This window comes from Haliaeetus albicilla, chromosome 8, assembly GCF_947461875.1.
Source record: "Haliaeetus albicilla chromosome 8, bHalAlb1.1, whole genome shotgun sequence".
Classification (NCBI taxonomy): domain Eukaryota; kingdom Metazoa; phylum Chordata; class Aves; order Accipitriformes; family Accipitridae; genus Haliaeetus; species Haliaeetus albicilla.
Window position 1 is genome coordinate 38,932,627 of NC_091490.1, and position 21,714 is coordinate 38,954,340.

General features: G+C 54.4%; 2 protein-coding genes across 2 annotated transcripts; both read left to right on the top strand.

Annotated features, from left to right (window-relative positions):
• The first annotated feature begins 6,442 nt into the window (after positions 1 to 6,442).
• On the top strand, positions 6,443 to 16,408 carry MATK (megakaryocyte-associated tyrosine kinase). Its single transcript, XM_069790019.1, has 13 exons — positions 6,443 to 6,623; positions 11,564 to 11,620; positions 11,840 to 11,953; positions 12,110 to 12,225; positions 12,580 to 12,799; positions 13,835 to 13,928; positions 14,029 to 14,094; positions 14,251 to 14,350; positions 14,442 to 14,526; positions 14,704 to 14,777; positions 14,887 to 15,082; positions 15,470 to 15,556; positions 15,697 to 16,408. The coding sequence occupies exons 2-13, from the start codon at positions 11,612 to 11,614 to the stop codon at positions 15,877 to 15,879; spliced, it is 1,344 nt and encodes a 447-aa protein (XP_069646120.1). The 5' UTR covers positions 6,443 to 6,623; positions 11,564 to 11,611; the 3' UTR covers positions 15,880 to 16,408.
• An 826-nt stretch (positions 16,409 to 17,234) lies between these two features.
• LOC138686310 (complexin-3-like) lies at positions 17,235 to 18,855 on the top strand. Its single transcript, XM_069788351.1, has 3 exons — positions 17,235 to 17,438; positions 18,086 to 18,173; positions 18,515 to 18,855. Exons 1-3 carry the CDS (start codon positions 17,284 to 17,286, stop codon positions 18,737 to 18,739), a joined length of 468 nt encoding a protein of 155 aa, XP_069644452.1. The 5' UTR covers positions 17,235 to 17,283; the 3' UTR covers positions 18,740 to 18,855.
• Positions 18,856 to 21,714: the final 2,859 nt, after the last annotated feature.

Here is a 21,714-nt window from a genome sequence, read left to right on the forward strand (position 1 = left end):
TCATTAACTTGACATTCATCCCTAGGAAGCTCTGTTTATTATCAAGTGCAGGTCAAAGGGCTGTTTTGTGTGTGGTTGGTTGGGGGTGTGTGGTGTGTGTCTGTATTGGTGGTAAAGTAGCAAAGATAATTTCTTACTTGGCTATTTATATGATACAAATTATCACAGAAGTTACTTTCCTGGTGGTTTTACAGACCTGTGAGAAGGCAATCTATAAACTAATTTCAAAGTGCTAAAAAAAACAAGGCAGAGCTCCAAGGACGGGCAAATGTCTAGAGACGCAGCAAGGTTTGGTTAAAGGGAAAGCATGTTTATTTGCTTTTTACTTCTAACATGTCACTTTTATCCTCTCCATAGGCATCAAGCCTGTTAAATCCTGGCAGCGGTAGGCAGCATGTTCCTGAAGGTGTGGTGTCAGGCATGCTGTTGACAGGTGGGTATCACAGCATTACCCGGGAGCCTTATGGGAACCTTTGACACAGCAGCTCATGCTGTGAATGTTGTTCCTCAGTTCTGCCGCCTCTTGGTTGTTATCTTATGAAAGTGTGTTAAGTGTGATGTTTTGACTCCTCTGCACTGCTGAGTTGCTCTATGAAAATAATATTGATAGCAACACTCTGTCCAGGAAGGAGACCTGTCTACCTTCTGATTTGTAAGGAAAGACTAATACTTGAATTTGTCAGAGATGTATTTCAAGCCCCCAGGCACTCACACTTGGCTTTTACAAAGCTCATGTTGCTTTTCTGAACGCTTGCAGTTGTTATTTATAGAAAAGCTTTTAAGGGAAGTCTCAAATGCTGTAACTGTGTGCTCATTCCAGAGATTCTAAAGCTTGATCAGTTTGTCACATTTTCTTACTTGAGGTAAAGCAAAATTCCAGAACTCTTTAAACAGTTTTTAAACTTTAGTTTTAATTCTTTGCCTGCTGAGTTTTGCTGTTAAAAACCTGACTGCAATATATTTATTTTTTGATGTTTTTTCTTTCTCATATCTTGCATTTGTCAGATGAACCTGGGCTGTAAGATCCCCTGTTAGAAAGGTAAATTGGATTCTTTGGAGAGTGTAAGCTGTCAGGAGTGAGATGATGTCACAGTCCATGCACAGGTAGAAAAGAGCAGTTAACAACAGTTAAGAAGGACACTTTGGTAAATGTTCCTGGCAGTGGTATACTGGAGATCCCCACTGCAATTAACACTTTTAAACTATTGAGAGATGTGGTCTGCATTTTATTTATTATTATATTTCTATCATTAGTAACACCAGAAATTGTGTTTATGTTGCTCACTTTTTAATAAAGGGATTCATCCAAGTGAGTGAATGTTTCAAGAGAGAGTCCAGTTGTCTTTAAATATAATGCTACTTGTTTTAAATGTTTCTATCTGTTGTTGAGTCCTCTGTCACATTTTTTTATTGCCTGTGTGGAAAACCATAGAACTTATTGTAGCACATAAAATTGTACAGTGCATAACTCAAGCCCTCTTCCATTCTGTTTGCTTAGTTGTTCTTAGTTTGGTATGGAGTAGGAAAGGTCATTTACATATAATTACTTCTTTTTCATTGACACTTAAAATTTGCCTGACCGTGCTGTTTCTTTGCAATGAAAGCCTTGACTTTCTTGATCAATATCGAATAAGCAAACATTAAAATCCTACAGTTAGTTGTGTTAAAGATGATGAAGGAGACTTGAGTATGAGACTCAAATTGCTGTAGCCAGTCTTGCCTGAAACTTCTGTGGCTCAGTGCAGAAGTCTGATTAAGAAGACTGCAGCTTGGACACCAAATTCTTGGTTTGTTATTTTCAAAGTAGCTGGCTACCTTAGCTTGAGGTGAGTGTTTGCAATATAAGCTTAATTGCTATGTATGGTGTAGTGGTGGTGATGATCTAAACAACTTTAAATTCCAGCTTCCATAGTCTGTGCAGGAAGAACTGCAGATTTCTATGTATTTCCTTCATACAGCTGCCTTCATTTCAGTCAGGTTGTTATCATTTTATCTCCTCCTTCTGCTAGCATGTTTTAAAAATGCTGGCTTTCAGGAAAAAAAAAAATTAACAGGGGAGTTGGAATGAGCTCCGTACCATCTCCAAAGAATACATTTAATGCATGCAGTAAAAAAAAGGAGAGACAGCTAGAAAAGCAGAGGGTGAAGGAGGTGGAAAAAAATGACAAAAAAGAAGATGCTGCCTAATACTGATACTGCCTGTATAAATAATGTTCATATGGTTCCAGTTTTTTTACATAAAGAGGTCGTGGTTTGGTCTGATATCTTACATTTTTAATAACTTTCCCCTGAAATAGTGTACTGTAGGTAGTTTTAAATTATACTATAATCACTACAGAAATTGCACCATTGTGTAAGAGTGAAGTTGCCTGTAGCAACAGTTCCTTTCCTTGTGTTATGTCTCCTACCCCTCCCACTCCCTTGCTCTAGAAGAAACTTTCCCACAGCAAAACAAGTAGACAGTCAGATACTATTAAAGACAACAAACAAACAAACAACAACCTCCAAACAAACAAACAAACCCAAAACAAAACAACAACACCCCCACCCCCCCCCCATTGTGTGTATTCTTTATACATCTTCTTTATTACTTTAGATTTCTGCCCTCATACTGGAGGCAGTTTCTAGCCTGGCCTGAAGTGGCTGAAACTGCCATGTTTTGTTATATGGGTTTGGCTTTTTTTAGTCCACCCCTTTTGGAGCGGGGATCTTGCACTTCAGAGCTTACTATTTGGGAGTGGTGAAGAGTTGTACGGAGATACACAGCTGCTTGCTTAGAGCCTTTTTGGTTGTTTTGGCAAAGTTGACCAAGCAAATGTGTGAAGGACAGGCTGTAACATGGCTTTAGTGTTGTCATAATGGTACCTGGAAAAAGAGTACAGTGGAGAAAAACAGAGTTGAATGCTTTTGTTTTTCTATGTGATGTTGCCAGTTAGCTAGCCGATTGTCACAGGCTTCAGCTTCATGCATACGTTCTTCATTTAAACTTCAGTTTCAAATCACTCTTCACATTCCTTAAGGCTTTTTGTAGTATTTTGAGCAACGGCTTTTTAGAACTTACTGAAAAACATTATTTCTGCATTGTTTATTGTCAAATAAAGCTATTTCTTCTTTAAGTACGTTGCGGGGGGGTGGTATAAATCAGATTCTGTTTAAATATTCTGGGTTAAGAGTTACAAGGTGTACAAAAATATATATTTGAAGAGTGATGCATTTCAGCGCTTCCATAGATGTTTAAATAGACGCATTGTTGTATTTAACTAGTACAGTGCAGTGTATTCTGAACTAAAACGTGCTCACAGCTAGCTGGCTCTGCTGGACCTGCTGCCATCCTTCTGTACATTTAGTGTTACCATAACCTCACACTGAAGCCTTGACTCTGACCTTCCTTTTGCCATATAGTTATCCTCATCTGTTGAAATATTGTGAGCAATTTCTAGCCTTTCACCTTAGTCAGATCAAAAGAGGATGAAATGGTGTATTGACTCCAAAAAGCTTCCCTCAGGAAGTAAAACCATTAGACACTGCCACGAGTGCTGCCAGAGATGAAAGCCACGTTATGATACCAAATACTGAAGAGTTTAACTGATATAGCAGTCCCCGTTCAGGGTGACATAGATGCCTGTAAAGACGAAGAACCCAGATGTGGAAGGAACATGCCTTTAAGTGCCGCACGTCACCCCCTGAAACAGTCATGACACACAAGCACAGACGCTGCAGCACAGGCCTGATACGTTCAGATAAACCAGCTGCCACAACAGCGGGGTTTGGGTGTAATGAGCTGAAGTGGTCGGCTGTAGCAGTGCATCTTCCACTTGTCCCTTGAGCATGCCCGATCTACTTTCTTGCTGGGGCATAAATTTGTGCATTGCTATTTGCTCTACAAGAGTTTAGTGAAAACATCTTTGCTGTCCATGCTCCTCCCTGGGGCTGCTGGGGATGGAAGGGAATCCTTCTTGGAAGGGTCAGTCTGGCTCCTGGTAATACAGTGTGCATAGTGTATAGGTGCATAACAGCATCTGAACCCGGTGTTGTGTATGGCTGCTTGGAGCAGGGTAAGGTTAAGGCATCATCTAAAGCTCCAGCCATTATCTAGGGTGAAATACCCTTTCAAATAATCCTCTATCCCAATGACCCAACAGTGTTGTTGGGTTGAAATATACACCTTTGCTATGAAAAGAGGTGTTTAAACTCAGCGATGTTCTCTTTAAATGCTGGAGATATTGGATGTTAAAGACCAAGTTAGACATCCTATGCTGCCCTTATGAGCAGCAGGAAGCAAGCAGCCCCACTGGACAGCTTGGCTTAGCGTTTGAAACCAGGTCAGCCGAGCTGCACTCTGGAGGTGCCCATTTTTCCTTTGGCTGTAGAGGCAGCCAGAAGGGACCTGGATATCTGACTTCAGATGCTAAAAGAAGAGGTAAAAAGAATCCCCCCCAGAGTTGTTGTGGAGGCAAGATAGGGAAGAGTTCTCTGCTTTTGTGATGTATTGCCACTTTCTGATTCCCTTTGTAAAGGCTTGAAATGCAGGGCAGATTCCTTAAGCTGAGAAGGCACATTTCTGGAGAATCCAACTGTATTGTCAGTGTGAACTGAAGGGAGTTGAGTCGGCCAAAGAAAGTCCACAGGCTCTGGATTGCTAATGCCTGAATCTGTGCTGAGAAGAAAGGAGCTGGTTTTTTCTGTATAAAATCTTCTGCTGTTCCTAATGAATATTATTGCCCATCCTTCCTGCTCCAACCTCTGCTTCCTTGGATAACTTTCATCTCTCATCTTACCAGGAATGGCATGGCTCAACAGTTCGTTCTGTAGGACATTGAGCTTGTGACTGTGAGCCTGACTCTCCCTGACTCAAAGGAAGGAAGCCAGCAGGAAAACTGACAAGTGGTTAAAGCCACAGCCTAGGATGTGAGAAAAACATTTCCCATGTGATTGCCCGTTTACCCAGTGACTTCAGAAGTGCCACAAAGTCTTGATGTTTTGGCTCACCATAGGCTGCTTTGGAGGGACCTGGGCACAGTGGCGATTCAGCTGTATCACACTGAACCAGGCCTTGCGGTGCAGATATCTACTTTGCTGTACTGGAAAAGGGAGGAAGGCAGTTTTTGAGGATCGATGTATTAAAGATTGAGGCACTGACTGGGTGGTAGGTACCCAGATATGTAAAGGGGGAGACCAACTCCAGCAGAAGGAAGTGGGAGTCTTTTTGCTGGCCATACAGTAGGACAGGAAAGCCTGTTTATGAAGTCTGAGCGAATTGTTCCCTGGGTGTGATGCTGAGTTCTCTGGGCTGTGGTCATGCCTGTAACAACAACCGGATGTGGCAAAACCCAAAAGCATGAAACTTCCCTGTTTGTCGCAGAAAGTACTGTGCAGGCCCCAGCAGATCTGATGCTGAGCCCCAGGAGTGTGACGCAGGGGCTGTAAGGATGTACTCTTTTGTTTATTCTCAAGCTTGAACACACCTGGTATCTAAGGATCCAACCTTACAACTCCAGAGGATAATGCAAGCAGTGCTCCTGGGGAAACACATCCCAAGAATCCTATGAACAGACTGGCTTGAAGGGCTTGGGGAAGTTGTTTGTTGATGGAAAAATCTAGCTAGTCATTTCAGCTGCTGGTTATTTTGGAATAGTTTTCTTCTACACTGCCTTTGCCCTTAAATTGCCAGTATTTTTTGAAGGCTTAAACACCATTTTATTAAAAACAAAACAGTACACACAGAAAAAAAAAAAAAAGACCTTTGAATGAAGTATGGTGTTTGCCTGAAACTGCATTTTCTTCTTTTTTACCATTTTGCTCAGAGTATTGGAAATGTTGAATGTTAGTGCAAAACTGGTCTCCAGTTTTCTGGCTGGGGTGATGAGCTGTGGAGGCTGATTATTCCCCCCCACTAGTTGCGGATGCTGGAGGATATAGATAAGCCACTGCCATTTGATGGTGGCATTCATTTAAAGGTCTCTCTGCAATTGCCCATTCCAGCCTGCGATGCATCTGTGTTTTCATCCCCCATAGAGCAGCAAGGCGCGGCTGTGCTGTTGGATCAACCTGCCCTAAGCCTCACAGAAGTCAGTGCTGAGATGGGATTAGACTTTGGGATGCCTGGTCCCACCACATCCTCTCCTGATGTCTCCTCAGTGTCCCTGGAAAGCTGCTGCCACCGTGGGCATCTGATCCTTGGGTAGCTGCTCTGATCTTGGCAATCGAGGCGGTAACAGCCAATCTCCCTATTTGCAGAGTGGATCATTAATTTTCTGTGAGTGCTATACAGTGCTGCAGGATAGGATTTCCAATTCTAGTTCATTTCTAGTGAGGGTGTGTACTTGTGCCCTCAAAGGGTAAAAGTTGTTTTAAGTGTTGTCAAATAATGAGTCATCTCTGATTAATGTTTGACTGTGCAGGCAGCAGGCACTAGGACCTCTGGGATGCTGCATCTGCAGCCCTTACCAGAAGAGAAATCAGGAAATAACGCAGTCGCTCTTTCTGGGAGCATGCCCTTGACAATAAAGCTTTGCTGCTCCATATGAAAGAGAATTTACTCTCCAGGAATTCAGGAATCTGAGTCCAGGATTAGCTGTCAGCCACCCTGAGACATCATTGCCCTGCATGGACATTGCTGGGAGGTAAGTGCAAGGATCTGTTAGAGTTGCTGAGAGCAGGTGACATGTTGTCGTGTCTGCTCTGCCAGCAGAGAGGGATGGATGTGGTGTTGTAGTGTTAAGAGCGTTGTGGTCAGTGGGGAAAATGGCCAGGTGTCACCTGTTTTTCAGCAAAAGAGCTGTACTTGATGTTTGTCCAAGTGGCCCTTAGCGTGGCCGAGTGTTTGTAAAAAAGTTCTCGGGTTTGTGTTTCAAAGGTGTGTGCAGAATGCATCCGGCTCCGATTTCAGTGCAGAGGTGCAATCTGCCAATGCGTGCGTCCTCTCTTCTGCCACTGTGCCGTTGGGTCCTGGCAGGTCCTCAGCTGGTGTAACTCTGTGCACTGGAAACAATCCTCAACTCTCCAGTTCGGGGTTTGGATGGCTCCACCAAACCCCATCCTGTTTCTGTACTTCTCATCCTCATTGCAAATACACAGGTTGACTGATGAAAAAAAAGTGTAGAACAGCTCCAAAATGCAGAAGGGGGCAAATATCTCCTCCCAGGCTTTCTGCCCACACATCCTGCTTGTGGGACCGTTCGTTCCAGTGATAGGAACCGCATGGACCAAATATCTTCGAGAACAAATAGTTGCTTTAGGACAAGGCCTGTGAGTGTCACCAGGGGGAAGGTGATTCCCTGCCATTGCCCGCTGGTGGCTGGGTGGAGGCACTGGCTGGTTTCCAGGCTCTGCCAGCCGCAGGTATCCATGTGTGGGTGCATGTCCAGCACTCCAAGCCCTAGTGCCAGCTGGGCAGAAGAGAAGCCAGGCCCTTGGGCACTCAAACTGGAGGATCTGTCCCTTCCAGGCACAACCCGCTCTCTGCAAAAAGGGCAGGACCGAGCAAACAGTTGCTGCTTTTCACCAGAAATTACCATCCTGGAGCAGCAGAAAATGAGGGACCAACTGTAAGAGCTGCTGTCATCCTTCCTGGCTCAGCCAGCATGTCCCTCCTCGTACCAGGGTGTACCACAGCAAGGGGTATGGAGCGGACCGTGTCCTTAAGCTCTGTGCCCTTGAGGGCCTCACCCATGCTGGAAGTGAGCTGTGCTGCACCCAGTCACATCAGACTTTGGCTGTGCCTGCCAGGGAGCAGGCACAGAGCGGCTGCCTTTGCTGTCAGTCTACCAAGATAATACGTGTGGCACGGATGGGATGCAGGACGGGAGGATGTCTGTGCTAGCTAACAGTGGTTTCTGGAACAGATAAAACTGCTGCCTGCTAATATTAACCTTGCAACAGCTGCAGTTGTCCCTTTTTTGTTGTTGTTCTGGATAGGGACTGGCACGGTAAGTCCTCAGATCCTCGCCGTCATGGAGACAGGCTGGGGTTTACCACTGGTGATGCAGAGGAGTGACCATGACTCACCTTCCAAAAGAGGAATAGAGCAAAGACTGTCATCTCTGCTCCAAGGAGCTGAGTGAGCCCCCGCACCTCTCCCAGCCCAGCTGAGCTGGGAAGACATCGTCCTGCTCTGGGTAGAAGTTTCCAAGACCAACAGCGGGGTTTCCTGAGAGTGGTGCAGTCAATGCTGGGTCCCAGCCCTGCATTGCCCTGCCCAGGCTCTCGTGTTCACTGAGCACCAAGAAAACCAGTGCATGAATGAAATTGCCTCTCCCCGTCCTCAGATGTTTCTCTTCTCTGGAAGCTGATGCTTCCCTGGCTGTTTTGAGGTCTTGGAAACAGAGAGGAGCACCGAGCTGCTGGGATAGCTTCACAATATCTAGTTCCATGGTACAAAGGAGCAAGGTGGGCACGAAGCAGCTTCACTGATGTGGGTCTCATTGGACGGCATCTTTGGCAAAGCTGAAGAGCATGAGCTGCAAGCACTGAGAAATCCCACCTTCCTTTAGAAAAGGAAAGAAAGCATCTGCTGTCCAGCGGCAGAGAGGAATTTCAACTGCAAAATGAATCTGGAGGAAGGGTGCTGAAATCAGACCAAAACTTACAGAAGCCATGACTTGACTTTTAAGAGCGTGGTAGGTTTGGGATGATGCCATGGTATGGGGATGCATGGCGGATCAGGCAGTACCATACAGGCTTGGTGGCAGCGACCCAGTGGGTGGGCTGTCCCCCCTCCAGCCCCCTGTGCTGCTAAGGCAGCAGGAAAGGATTTGCCCACCAAGTCCCACCATTCACGATTTCAGTTGTTCAAGGAATTAGTGGATGGAACCCTTTGGGAAACCGCCCTCAGGGATAAAGGAGCTGAACAGAGCTGGTAGCTCTTTAAGGACATTTTTCTTACAACGCAAGAGCTCTGAATTCCAGTATGTTAAAAAAGTCGGGCAAGGAAGGCAGGAAACCAGCATGGCTCAGTAAGGACCTCCTGGTGAAACCAAAGTGTAAGAAGGAGATGTACAGGCAGTGGAACCAGAGACCCGTATCCTAGGAAGACTATAGGAAGGGTGTGTAGGGGTGGGATCAGGAAAGCTAAGGCACAGTTGGAGTGGAATTTGGCAATGGATGCAAAGAATAATAAGGGCCTCTACACGTACATTGGCCAGAAAAGGAAGGTTAAAGAAAATGCGTTCTCCCCCTTAAATAAGATGGGAGTGCTGGTGACAACCAACATGGAGAAGGCTGAGGTACTCAACTCCCCACCTCAGTTTTCAATGGTGATGTCTCTTTCCATGTGTCTCAAGCCCCGGAACCTCAAGGCAGGGACTGGGGGAACAAAGTCCCTCACATTGTAGGAGAAGATCAGGTTCAAGACCACCTGAGGAACCTGAACATACCTAAGTCTACAGGATCCAACAAGATGCAGCCCACGGTCCTGAGGGAATTGGGTGATGTAGTTGCCAAGCCACTCTCCATCATAGTTAAAAAGTTGTGGCAGTCAGGCAAAGTTCCCAGAGACTGGAAAAAGGGAAACACCACACACACTTTTTAAAAGGAGGGCCCTGGGAGCTACCAACCAGTTGGCCTCACTTCACTGCCTGGTAAGAACATGGAGCAGATCCTCCTGAAAGATATGTCAAAACTCTTGGAAGACAGGGAGGTCATTCGAGACAGCTAGCATGGCTACACCAAGGGCAAACCGAGCCTGATTAATCTAGCAACCTTCTATGATGGAGTGACTGCATCAGTGGACCAGTGAAGAGTTACAGATGTCATCTACCTGGACTTCTGTAAGGTGTTTGATATGGTCCCCCACAACATTCTTACCTCTAAATTGGAGAGATACAGGTTTGAGGATGGACTGTTAGATGGTAAAGAATTGGCTGGATGGCCACCTCCAAAGAGTTACAGTCAATGGCTCAATGTCCAAGTGGAAAGCAGTAACAAGTGGTGTCCCTCAAGGGTCCATAATTTAATATCTTAATCAGTGGCACGTATAGTGGGATTTAGTGGACCCTCAGCAAGTCTGCAGATGAGACCGAGCTGAGTGGTGCAGTTGATTCACTTGGGGGAGGGGATGCCATCCAGAGGGACCTGGACAAGCTGGAGGAGTGGGCCAACGTGAACCTCATGAAGTTCAAGAAGGCCAAGTGCATGGTCCTGCACCAGGGTTGGGGCAATCCCCAGTATCAGTACAGAATGGGGAATGAATGGATTGAGAACAGCCCTGCAGAGAAGGACTTGGGCATACTGGTGGTTGACAAAGTGGATGTGAGCCAGCGATGTGTGCTCGGAGCCCAGAAAATCAACTGTATCCTGGGCTGCATCACAAGCAGCGTGGCCAGCAGGTTGAGGGAGGTGATTCTGCCCCTCTGCTCTGCTCTGGTGAGACCCCACCAGGAGCACTGCATCCAGCTCTGGGGGCCCCAGTATAAGAAAGACATGGACCTGTTAGAGTGGCTCCAGGGGAGGCCAGGGAAATGATCCAAGGGCTGGAACACCTCTCCTATGGAGAAAGCTGAGAGAGTTGGGGTTGTTCAGCCTGAAGAGAATGCTCTGGGGACACCTTACCGCAGCCTTACAATATATAAGGGGGCTTACAAGAAAGACTTTTTACCAAGGCTTATAGTGACAGGATGAAGGGTGATGATTTTAAACTGAAGGGGAGTGGATTTAGCTTGGACATGAAGAAATGTTTTATGATGAGGGTGGTGAGACCCTGGAACAGGTTGCCCAGGGAAGTTGTGGCTACCCCACCCCTGGAAGTGTTCACGGTCAGGTTGGACAGGGCTCTGAGCAACCTGATCCAGTGGGAGGTGTCCCTGCTCACAGCAGGGGAGTTGGAACTAGACGATCTTTAAAGGTCTCTTCCAACCCAAACCATTCTATGAGTCTACGATCCTCCCCTGGAGGTGACACTGGGGATTAAGGGCTCCAGGAGGAGAAGATGTGCAATTTTGAATTAGAAAGTAGTCAAGTGCAGCCCAGCATGACAAGTTGGTGGCAGGGGGAGCACAGGGACCTTGCGCGATCATCCCACAGTCAGCGGATGTGACAATCTCGCCTCAGCCCAGCCTTGCCCATCAGCACCCCTCCTGCGGCAGGCAGCCCCTGCATCAGACGCACGTCAGCGTTAGTGGGGCCCTGCAGTCGGTGCCTCTTGTGGCCCTGATGACTTGGAGCTGCTGAAACAGGAGGTGAAATCACAAGTTCCTGGTAAAAATTCATTCCACCCCCGCAGCCGCGGTGATGGGCTCCTGTCGTGCCAGCAGTACCCGTGGGCAGTGGAGCACATCTTTGGATTCCAAGGCAGGGAGAGGGGGCAGGGGCCAGGACAGCTGGGTCCTGCTCCCACCTGTTTTTTTTGGCACAGGAGTTGTCCCCAGGGTACAGCCGGCTTGGGCAGGGTTTGCAACCTTCTCTAAGCCGTTTTCTCCATCTTGTGGCACAGGACTGCCCTGTGTGATGGACAAGCTTGCCAGGAGCTGCACGGGCCAGAATAGCCTATGGGGACAGCAGTGGTGGCCTGGGATGGGGCCAGCTCAGCTCCATCCCTTCCCAGCCCCCTTTGATTTCTTCTCTGCAGGTAGCAGCAGGAGAGGACAGGGAGTCCCTGATGCGCTGACGGCTGACCATGTCTGGGGTGAGTGGGGATGCCACAGGGACGCCAGCGCTTCCCCTGCCGACATTGGGGTGACACGTCTCCCCCAGGACCACGGTGGGGTGGAGCAGGGCTCATGCCCAGTGCCCCTTGTCCCTAGCCAGGGCTTCAGATGGTCCTTGGGGCTGACCCCGATGGCTGTGGGAGGCGGAGGGGGGCCAGCTCTCACTGTCCCTGCTGATGCTGTCTTCTCCCTTGCAGAAACACTGGCCCCCCGGGACGCAGTGTGTCGCCAAGCATGACCACACTAAGCCCAAGGCCCAGGAGCTGGCCTTCCGCAAGGGTGACGTGGTCACCATCATCGAGGCCGTGGAGGTGAGCCCGATGGGTGCTCGGGGGACGCGCTGCTCTAGAAGGGCATGGACAGGGTGGGACTCTAGTGCCATCAGCTGAGCTGCCAGAGTCAGCCCCCCCAGTTCCCAGCAGGATCCCCCCCTTTCTTCCCTTGCTCTGAGACCCTCTTGCCCCCAGGGCAAGGGCTGCTACCGTGCCAGACACAACGAGACGGGACAGGAGGGGCTGCTGGCGGCCAGTGCGTTGCGGGAGCGCGGTGCCATCCGCGTCGACCCCAAGCTCAGCCTCATGCCGTGAGTACAGCTGGGGTGGGGACCCGGGGTTGGGGGTCAGCAGCCCAGCTGAGCCCCTGGGAGCTGCGACAGTGGATGAGTCCAGCGTGTTTCCCCTCAGCCAGGTTTTGGGTGGGCAGGTGCGGGCAGAGCAGCCCTTAGCCATACCCTGGAGACGGAGGGATTTGCTGGAGCCAGCACCTGGCTTTAAAGACCCCCAGTTGTGCCCACCCAGCTTGGATAGACCTCATGGGGATGGGTTTTATGCAGTAGGGTCTATGTAGATTTGGTGGGGGCTCTGCTCTCCCCGTCTTGCTGCTGGCACTGGGGGAAGCCCGCCAGCATGGCCCTTCTCCCTAATGCCCCTCTCCCCAGCTGGTTCCACGGGAAGATCTCAGGGGTGGAGGCGGTGCAGGAGCTGCAGCCCCCCGAGGACGGGCTGTTCCTGGTGCGCGAGTCTGTCCGGCACCCTGGCGACTACGTGCTGTGCGTGAGCTTCGGCAAAGAGGTGATCCACTACCGCGTGGTGCATGAGGAGAACACGCTCAGCATCGACAGCCAGCAGTACTTCTCCAACCTCATTGACATGATCGAGGTGAGGGCCCTCTCCCCGGGCAGTGAGCCCCGCCAGTGCTGGATCAAGGGCGAGAAACTCATGGGGTCACACGGAGCAGTGGCAGGTCCCTGTCCCTTTCTACTGTGGGTTTTCAGTGGATTTCGTTACCTGGTGTAATTTTCTGTCCCTGCCAAAGGCTCATGTTTCCCACTCAGTTTGGGATGCAACGGACAGATCTGGGATGCCCCAGAGATGTTCTTTGCTGTGAACTAGCCGTGCCGGCAGCAGCCCTGGTCCCCTGCCCAGGGCCACGTTTCCCCCCATCCCTGCTCATTCGGTGCTTCGCACAGCAGCGGGGCTCAGGGCATTTTGGAAAATGAAGATCCCGGCAGCCTCTGCTACCCCTGGACAAGGTCTGAGCCCCGCCGAGGCTTTGAGGCGTTTTGCCATGTTTCTCTCCCTTCCGAGCCCCCCTCTCACCTGCTGACCCTGTGGGGCTCCTGGGCTGCCCCGTTAGCTCTCGCCCTTCCAGCAAGCTCTTCCTCAAGGTCCATCTTCACCCTGTCTCATAGCTGCTGCCTGTCTCCTCTCCAGGGGGTTGCACTCTCATATGTTTTCCTCATTTAGACACAACTTCTGCTTTCAGGTGGGTCCTTTCCTCTTTCAGCTGCCCTGGCCCGGCTCTGTAACCACACTGGCCGTCCTGCTGCTTCCGCTCAAGTCACCTCTGCAAACCACCCTTGGCTGCTGCTGCAGCACCCGTCGGGGGTTTTAACCCCATCGGCTGCCGTCTGGCTCACCAGTAGCATCCTATATCACCCATGGTCCATCACAGTGTTTCCCTGGCTGTGCCCAGAGGGGAGCAGGGCTGAGACGTGGGCTGCAAATTGCAGCACTGGGGAAAAAACCCAGTATTTTTTGCTGTCCAAGCTGAAGGGGCTCTGGGCCCTGCAAGGGTGGCGATGGTGGTGGGGTCCCATGGAGCATTCCACAGCCATTTCGTGGCTCCATGCCCTGAGCTTGGGCTAAGAGATGGCATTGCCACATCGCCTCTGTCTTTTCATCCCTCGGCAGCACTACATGAAGGAGCAGGGAGCCATCTGCACCAAGCTGGTGAAGCCCAAACCGAAAACTGGGATGAAGTCAGCTGAGGAGGAGTTGGCAAAAGGTAGGGGATGGCGGCAGAGGGTCACGGACTGGGTTTTGGGGACAAGGCAGTACGGCCCCACTGGTGGCCCCTGCTAACATACCCTTGTGCCTGTGCTCAGCTGGCTGGTTGCTGAACCTGCAGCACCTCACCCTGGGAGACCGCATTGGGCAAGGCGAGTTTGGAGGTAGGTGAAAAGATGGGGTTGGAGGTTCCCTGGTCGCAGGCTTCTCCAAATGGCACCCCCTCATGTCCCCTCCCCATCCCATGGCATGGGGGGTTCAGCTTAGGATGGGGGGGGTCAGGTATGGGGCTGAGCCTGACACCCCGTGTTCCCTCCCAGATGTCCTGCAGGGCGAGTATATGGGGCAGAAGGTGGCTGTGAAGAACATCAAGTGTGACGTGACCGCCCAGGCCTTCCTTGCCGAAACGGCTGCCATGACGTGAGTGACCTGTGGGAGGATGTGGCCTAACCCTGCCCCATGACCTGGGGATGAACAGGCACCCCCTTGACCCGGATCCCCTCCATTTCAGGAAGGTCCGGCACAAAAACCTGGTGTGTTTGCGTGGTGTGATCCTGCACAACGGCCTCTACATTGTCATGGAGTTCATGAGTAAGGTGAGAGCACCCGGCTGGTTCTTGGCCAGCAGGACCCGTCACTGCTTAGATCTGGGGACAAAATCCCCATTTGGGGGCTGAGTTGGATGGGTGCCAGGTGTTGCAGCCCCCACGGGAGGCAAAGTCTCAGGGCAGCCTCGTCCCGTTGGCCCTTATGTGTTTCTCCTCCTCTATCAGGGCAACCTGGTGAACTTCTTGCGCACACGGGGCCGGGCGCTTGTCCCAACTCAGCAGCTCCTCCTGTTTGCTCTGTAAGTCCATCTCCCTCCCTCTGAGCTGGGGACTGGTGCTCTGTGTCCCCCCAGGCAGCCCTGGGGGACACGCGGTGACACCGTGCTCTGCGTCACTTGGCCGTGGCAGGGACGTGGCTCAGGGCATGGACTACCTGGAGTCCAAGAAGCTGGTGCACAGGGACCTGGCTGCCCGCAACATCCTCATCTCTGAGGAGAATGTGGCCAAAGTGAGCGATTTTGGCTTGGCGCGGGTCAATCCCAAGGGTGCGGATGCCACTTTGCTGCCTGTGAAGTGGACGGCCCCGGAGGCCCTGAAACACAACGTGAGTGATGGTGGGAAGGGGGGGGGGGCTGGGCAGTCCCCCCAAAGCAGCTCACCCCCTTGGGTCCCCCCTGCTTGTCCCCTCTCCTGCCAACCCATCCATGCCCCATGGTGGCTTCTGGCACATTCAGCCCTACATCTCCTGAAGTTCAGGCTCTGCCCTGACCAGTCCTTGCCCTGGTGCATAGCTGGAATTGGGGCAGCTCCGGCGGGATGCGGCAAGATGGACCCAAGGCCATGTGGGTGATGGGAGGAGAGGGGGTTCGCACCCCAGGGACCTGAGGGTGGTGGGAGGCAGGCGCTGTCTCCTGTTCTTGCCCTCAGGGAGGGATGGGTGCCCAGCACGGCCCCCGGCCGGCTTCAGCTACCCCTCCTCCTGCTGCTGCAGAAATTCTCCTCCAAGTCGGACGTGTGGAGCTACGGGATCCTCCTGTGGGAAACCTTCTCCTTCGGACGGGCGCCATACCCTAAACTGGTGAGTGCTCTGCTGGGGGACGCTGCAGGTCACACCCTGCTGGCACCGATGGGACGGGGACATCCCACTGTCTGCTGGCCAGGGTGAGCCCCTGGCGGGGGGGGAAGGGGAGATCCCAGCTGACTTTTCCATCCTGCCAGAGCCTGAAGGAGGTGACGGAGCTGCTGGAGCAGGGTTACCGCATGGAGCCCCCCGAGGGCTGCCTGCCTGCCGTCTATGCCCTGATGAAGAGCTGCTGGGAGCTGGAGCCGGGCAAGCGGCCATCCTTCAAGAAAATCACAGAGAAGCTGCAGAAGGAGCTGAAGCACCTGAGGGATGTTTAACCCCTCTCCTGTTCCTGGGATCCATGGCCAGAAGCCCGCCCCAGACCCGCTGGGGTTGGGAGCGGCATGGCAAGGGGTGGACCATGGCACTGCTCTCTCCCTGTGGAGATGGGGCAGCAGTTGGTGGGGGGGGTCTCTCCTACAATGGGGCACCCAAAGAGGAGGCAACAACCTCCCCCCATCCTGGCATAGGTCCTTCTTCCCACCACACATCCCAGAGAAGGTTCCCATGGGGTCAATCTCCCTTGACCTGCTGGGGTGGGGAGAGCAGCCCCAAGGGGGGTCCATGCCCCACACACCCCACACTCAGCCCTGGACAGCAGGTGCTGGACGTGGGGGTCCTTTCAAGCTGCCCCTCCTGGTGACAGGGGACAGGACAGGACATTTCCATTTGCTGGAGGATGAAACCCCACTGCAGCCCCGCTCCAGCCACCCAGCCCCGCGCGGGGACGCTGGGCGCAGCCAGCTAAACCACACAGATTTGGGCTTTTTGATTAAACCAAAGAAATTAGTTAAACAGCATCTTTAAGTCTCTGGGCTCAAATTAGGCCTATCCCTCACTTGGGGCCTGGCAAAGCACAGCGAAAGGCTTGGGGGGTGTCCAGGAGCTCCAGCCCTCAGAGCCCCCCATGCGCAGCCCGGCCCCTCTCCCCTTGGGGCTCTGCGCAGCCGGGGATTATTCTTTTAATCAGAGTCTGTATGGGAATTGCTTGCGTATAGATTACGGGAGCAGGGCACGTCCTCCAGCAGCAGGAAGCCCCTGGCCCCGCCGGCTCCCAAGCAATCTCAACGTCTCGGTGGAGCTGGGATTAACGGGGGCATGGGGCCGCACGCGCGCGCGCGTGTGTGTGTTTGTGTGTGTGTGCCCGCCCGCCGCCTCGTCTTCCTTCCAGTCCTTTGACCCTCGATTGGGTTTTTTCAGCTAATCCTCTTGTGTCTCCTCTGCACCGATTTCTTGCGCCCCCAACCCCCCTGTGCCAGTGTGGGTGGCTTTAGGTGCCCACGGTGCAGGGCTCCCCCCAACAGGATTTGGCCCTGCGGGTGCTGCCCTCCATCGGGGCCCGTGCAATGGGGGGGGTCTTTCAGCCCAATCCAGGGTGCGCTGGGGCTCAACGTCCCCTTCCACCTCTCCATCGCCCTGATGAGGCAGCACCCCATTGTCCCCCCGTGCCACCATCCCCCTGCACTGCTGTCCCCCCCCAAGCACCCTTGGGTGCAGCGAGCAGCACGGGAAGGTCTTTCCACCCTGGTGGCTGTGGCTTCCCCTCCTAATGCCTTAATCCTCCCCTGATCCGCGGTGCCCCTGGGGCAGCCGGTCCCGCTGACCTTGCAGGAGCTGGCCCCAGGGAAGGGACTCGGCGGCACCGGGCACTGTGGAGCACGGGCTGCCACAGCCACCCACCCATGGCCTCCTTCTTCACGGCCACCCTGAAGAGCTTTCGGAATGGTGAAGAGGAGCCGCCCAAGGGGCCCCCCAAGGATGGCAAGGTGGCCACACTGCCCAACGGCATGGCCCGCGAGGAGTTTGAGGAGTACCAGCAGCAGCTGCTGGAGGAGAAGTAAGGTTTTGCCGGCGCTGGGGGGTCATTGGGGTCCACCAGACACCAGGACTGGGGTCCTACCTGCCGTGGGCTGTCCCCAGGGTGGGACAGGGATAGGGAGGCAGCCGGGGCAGGGCACAGGGGCAAAGTGGGTGCCCTTTGGTGCAGGATGGGAGGTCCCTGTGGGTGCTGGCATGGGGCAGGGACAGTGGCTCGGTGCACAGTAGGTGACAAGGGGCACCCCTGGGCGTCAGCGCCCTAGAGCGGTGGGTGTCTGGTGCCAGCCCAGCACCCATGGAGCTGAGGGACGACAGGGGCCAGCATGGGATTGCGTTATGGTCCCACCTCCCTGGGTCGGGGTGCTGTGGGGACCTGGTGGCCCAGCATCGGGGAGCTGAGAGGCCACAGGAGGAGCAAGTCCCTCCAACGGGCACCTTCACTGAGCATCCCTGCTGGGGTTGGAGGGGTAGGATGTGGCCCCTGCCCCCAGGTCCCCATTGCAACCCTCTTGTGGACATTTGCACCCCCTTCTTCTCCCGCCCCGGCCCGGGGCTGGCACAGCCATGCTGCTGCCAGAGGACTGGGGCGATGCCAGGGGTGGGGGGCAGTTCTGGCAGGGGGCTTGGTGAGGTGGGGGGTGACAGTGTGGGTGCCCGCTGCTGCAGGATGGAGCGGGACAAAGCCTTTGTGCGGAGGAAGGCAGAACGGGCCACTGTACGGATGCACCTGCGGGACAAGTACCACCTGGCCCAGGTAAGGACCAGCCCGCCTGTGGTGGGACCTCGGGGGTCTTCCCCCAGCTCCTCCAGCCCCTGGGACAGCCCCAGGCCAGGCAGCTGCCAGGCCTCCCCCGGGAGGGGAGAGGATTCCTGAAGAGGGCAGCAAACGGCCGCTGTCTCCATCCGTCCTGTCCGTCCACGTGTCCGTCCAGCCGTCCGAATGTGGAACCGGGCAATGCCAGGGTCCCCCCGGCATCCCCAATACCCCCACAGCGCCCAGCTGGCCCTGAGGGACCTGCCGTCCCCCTGACCCCCACCCCATGGCTGGTGGGCGCCTGGTGGGTAACCCCGATGCCATCTCCCATCCGTGTGCAGGACGAGCGGGATGATGCTCAACTGCACATTGCCGGCGGCGCGGTGGAGCTGCCGCAGGAGCTGGCCGCCATGGTGCACAGCGAGGAGGAAGAGGAGGAGGAGGAGGATGGTGGCGCCGGGGCCTTTGCCTTCCTGACAAAGCTGCGGGAGGTTGACCTGCCGGCGCTGCGGGACCGCGCGTTGGGCAGCGTGGACGAGGTGAAGGAGAAGTGCACCCTGATGTAGCATCGCTGCCCACCCTGCTGGTGGGTGACACTGGCAGCTTTGGTGGTCAGCCCCTGCTGCCCCCCCGGCAGTGATGGGATGCGGGTGGGAGTCCCAATATACTCACTGGAGGGGGGGATTCGTCCCCAAAATTATTCCCTGTTGCTTTTCTGGGGTGCTCTGGGTGGGTGCTGGGATGCAGGACACCTGGGTCCCCTCTAGCTGTGCTGGCCAAGCCCGTCCCTGCAGTGCCCCTGGTGTGAGCCCCTGGACGGGGCCAGTGGTGGTCCCTGATGCTCCATCACCTGCAGGAACCAGCCCAGGAGCCTCACACACCATTTGGCTTAATAAACATGGCTTTTACCGGCACCAGTCTGATTTTCCTGCCGTACTCCTTGTCTGCACGAACCCCGTCCTGGGCGGGAGGAGGACACGATGACACCGCTGCAGCAGAACTGCCCCAAGTGCCCCCAAGCCAGCACCCAGCCCATTACGCTCAGCTGCCAGATCCATCCCCCCATTCTGCAGCATCCCCCAGGCACGGCCGCATCCCAGTGGTGCACGGAAGCCAGTGGGACCCAGTGCCCCCCCTCGGGATGTTCCTTGGGGGTAGCACTGGCAGGGGTCGTGGTAGCATTAAACCTGCCCTCAAGCATCCCCCTGCCACAGGGTCCCTTTGGCCGGGGCCGGGGTGCCCAGATCTCTTGCCCCTTCAGGGACTTGCTCCCTGCTCCTGGGCGTTCGGCAGTGGCACTGGCTTAAAAGCCGCCACGCCGGAAGGCTGGGGGCTGCTGAGATCACTAATACCTGCCTATTTTAGTGAGGTTTAATCTGCCTGAGTAGCCTGTCCCCGAGGACTAAGCTAGCTGAACCTTTGTAAAATGTACTGCCAGCGCTGGCCCCAACGGCACGTCCCCGCTGGAGCAGGAGCCGCCGGGGGAGTCACGCTGTGTTTGCATGAAAGAAAGGACGCGCTGAGCCCCCTCCGTCCTCCCCACGCTGGGGCCATCTGCTCCGGAAAGGCCAGCGGGGACAGCCCTGCCCTGGGCTGCCTACGACTGTGGCAGTGGGGCTGGGAGGGAGCGACCGAATCCAGCGCAGGTGTGGTGGGAGTTGTGCCACGGAATTCACTCATCGCTGTCACAAGAGCCACAGGTCTCAGCCACCCTGGCCGGAGCACCCAGAGCTGTAGGAACTCCAGCAAGAAAGTCCCTGGGTGCATGAGGTGCTCGGTTCCTCCAGGCACCCACCACTCCAGGTACCAGTCAAGGGGCTGGTGACTGCTGGAGCATCCCAGGGAGTGTGTGACAGGCACATCAGGGCTTGATGCCTGGGAGCCTCCTCGTGTTTGGTGGCCCTGCTGTCCCCACTGTTCCTGCTGTCCCTGCCGTTGCTACCAATCCTGCTTGCCAGCCTTTCTTCAGAACTTGCAAAATCTCCCATTTAGGCACAAAAATCCACCTGTGCTGCATGGGATGGGGCCGTCCACGTCCCCACCGGCTCCCCAGCCAGGTCCCTGATGGGGCGGCAGCAGCCGTGGCACCCTGCACAGCCCCATTCCCACCCCACGTTCTCACTCTCCCCAGGGCTGGGGCTCGACGCTGAGTGCCGGCGGCCGGGATAGTGGCACCGAAGTCTCCAACGTGCCCCGTCACAGCGGGTTCCTCCATCTCCGCTCTGTACCGGGGCCTCATCCCACCCTGACAGGCAGTCCTGCTCCCAGTGCTCCCAGTGGGGCTGCGCGGGAGCTCCCAGTGCTGGCTGGGATTCGGGTCAGGACCCTCCACCAGGTCTCCTTAGCTAATCGTCCTGCCCCCCCCGCTGCCACCTGCCTCCCACTCAGCACCCTTTTGGGTCACCCCTGCCGCCTCCCCGCCTGCCCAAGGCCTCTTAATGAACTAAAAAAGTGATAAATCCTTGGCCGAGCTGGTCACGTGAGGCCGGTGGCCCCCGGCCGCCCCCCGGTCCGACCCCCGCCTCCGGCCCCACCACCCCGGTAAGCTGACGCAGCGTCTCTAAGCGTTAGCAGCTTTGCCCGCTAATAGGATTAGGGAGGTTTAAAACTGTCATTTGAGTGAACTAAACCCCCTGATACTCTGCATTGCACCTTCTTAACCAATTTGCCTTCAATTAGGGTAATTGGGAAACTAGCAAAGAAGTATAGCATTAATATTTTAAAGTGATGAAGCGATTACGGGCCTTGGACGAGGAAGCAAATCAATTTGCTATCTGCTCCTAAAAGGCAATTATAATCATTTGGCAAATAAGCCTGCTGGCCTCCCCCCTCCCCGTGCGAGCCAACACCTTAAGGCGGCCAGCGGGGCCGGCGCCACGCACACTGCCCGGTGGGCAGCGCCAAAGCCGGGCAGCTGGGCAGCCCCCTGCTCCTAAAACCAGCCCTGGCACCCCGGGGACTGCAGGTCCTGGCACGGCGGCATCTCCCTGCACCCACCGGGGCTGGGGGGGCACCCTGGAGGAAGCCACCGAGGGCCACCGGAGCAGGGGACCCGGATCTGGCACCCGCCGATGTGGCTGGCGTGGACACGGGTGCTGGCCCCGGGTGAGTGGGAGCGGCAGGTCCAGGTGCCTGTTTGCATCCCCGGCCCCACGTGTCATCCCTGCGCCTGGGGATGTCCCCAAACCTCCCCCGAAAGGCAGCACCTCCCTGCACACCCCTGCTGCAAGTGGGGCTGTGTGGCGTGGGGGTGTCACCCCAGCCCCAGGGGCATGTCACGCCATCCCTGGTGTGGGGTCACGTCATCCTTGGGGTGGTGGCACGCTGTCCCCTGGGTGATAGCATGCCATCCCCAAAACAGCGTCACTCTGTCCCCAGAGCAGTGTCAGATGGGGCAGGCGAAGCTGCACAGCCCGGCTGGGAGGGACGCCGAGATGGCCTCCGGGCCCAAACTGGGGTGCAGAGGTGGCTGCGGGGTCCCACCGGCAGCAGTTCTGGTGGGGAGGGCACAGACCTGTGTGGGGCCAGCAGCCACCTGGCA

Excerpts from the sequence above, each read along its gene's own strand:
- MATK (XM_069790019.1), top strand. Across the intron at positions 13,929-14,028 it reads TGAGGAGGAGTTGGCAAAAG|CTGGCTGGTTGCTGAACCTG; the intron begins GTAGGGGATGGC and ends GCCTGTGCTCAG. Across the intron at positions 14,778-14,886 it reads CAGCTCCTCCTGTTTGCTCT|GGACGTGGCTCAGGGCATGG; the intron begins GTAAGTCCATCT and ends TGGCCGTGGCAG.
- LOC138686310 (XM_069788351.1), top strand. The coding sequence starts at position 17,284 with ATGGCCTCCTTCTTCACGGCCACCCTGAAGAGCTTTCGGAATGGTGAA. Across the intron at positions 17,439-18,085 it reads CAGCAGCTGCTGGAGGAGAA|GATGGAGCGGGACAAAGCCT; the intron begins GTAAGGTTTTGC and ends CCGCTGCTGCAG. Across the intron at positions 18,174-18,514 it reads ACAAGTACCACCTGGCCCAG|GACGAGCGGGATGATGCTCA; the intron begins GTAAGGACCAGC and ends ATCCGTGTGCAG.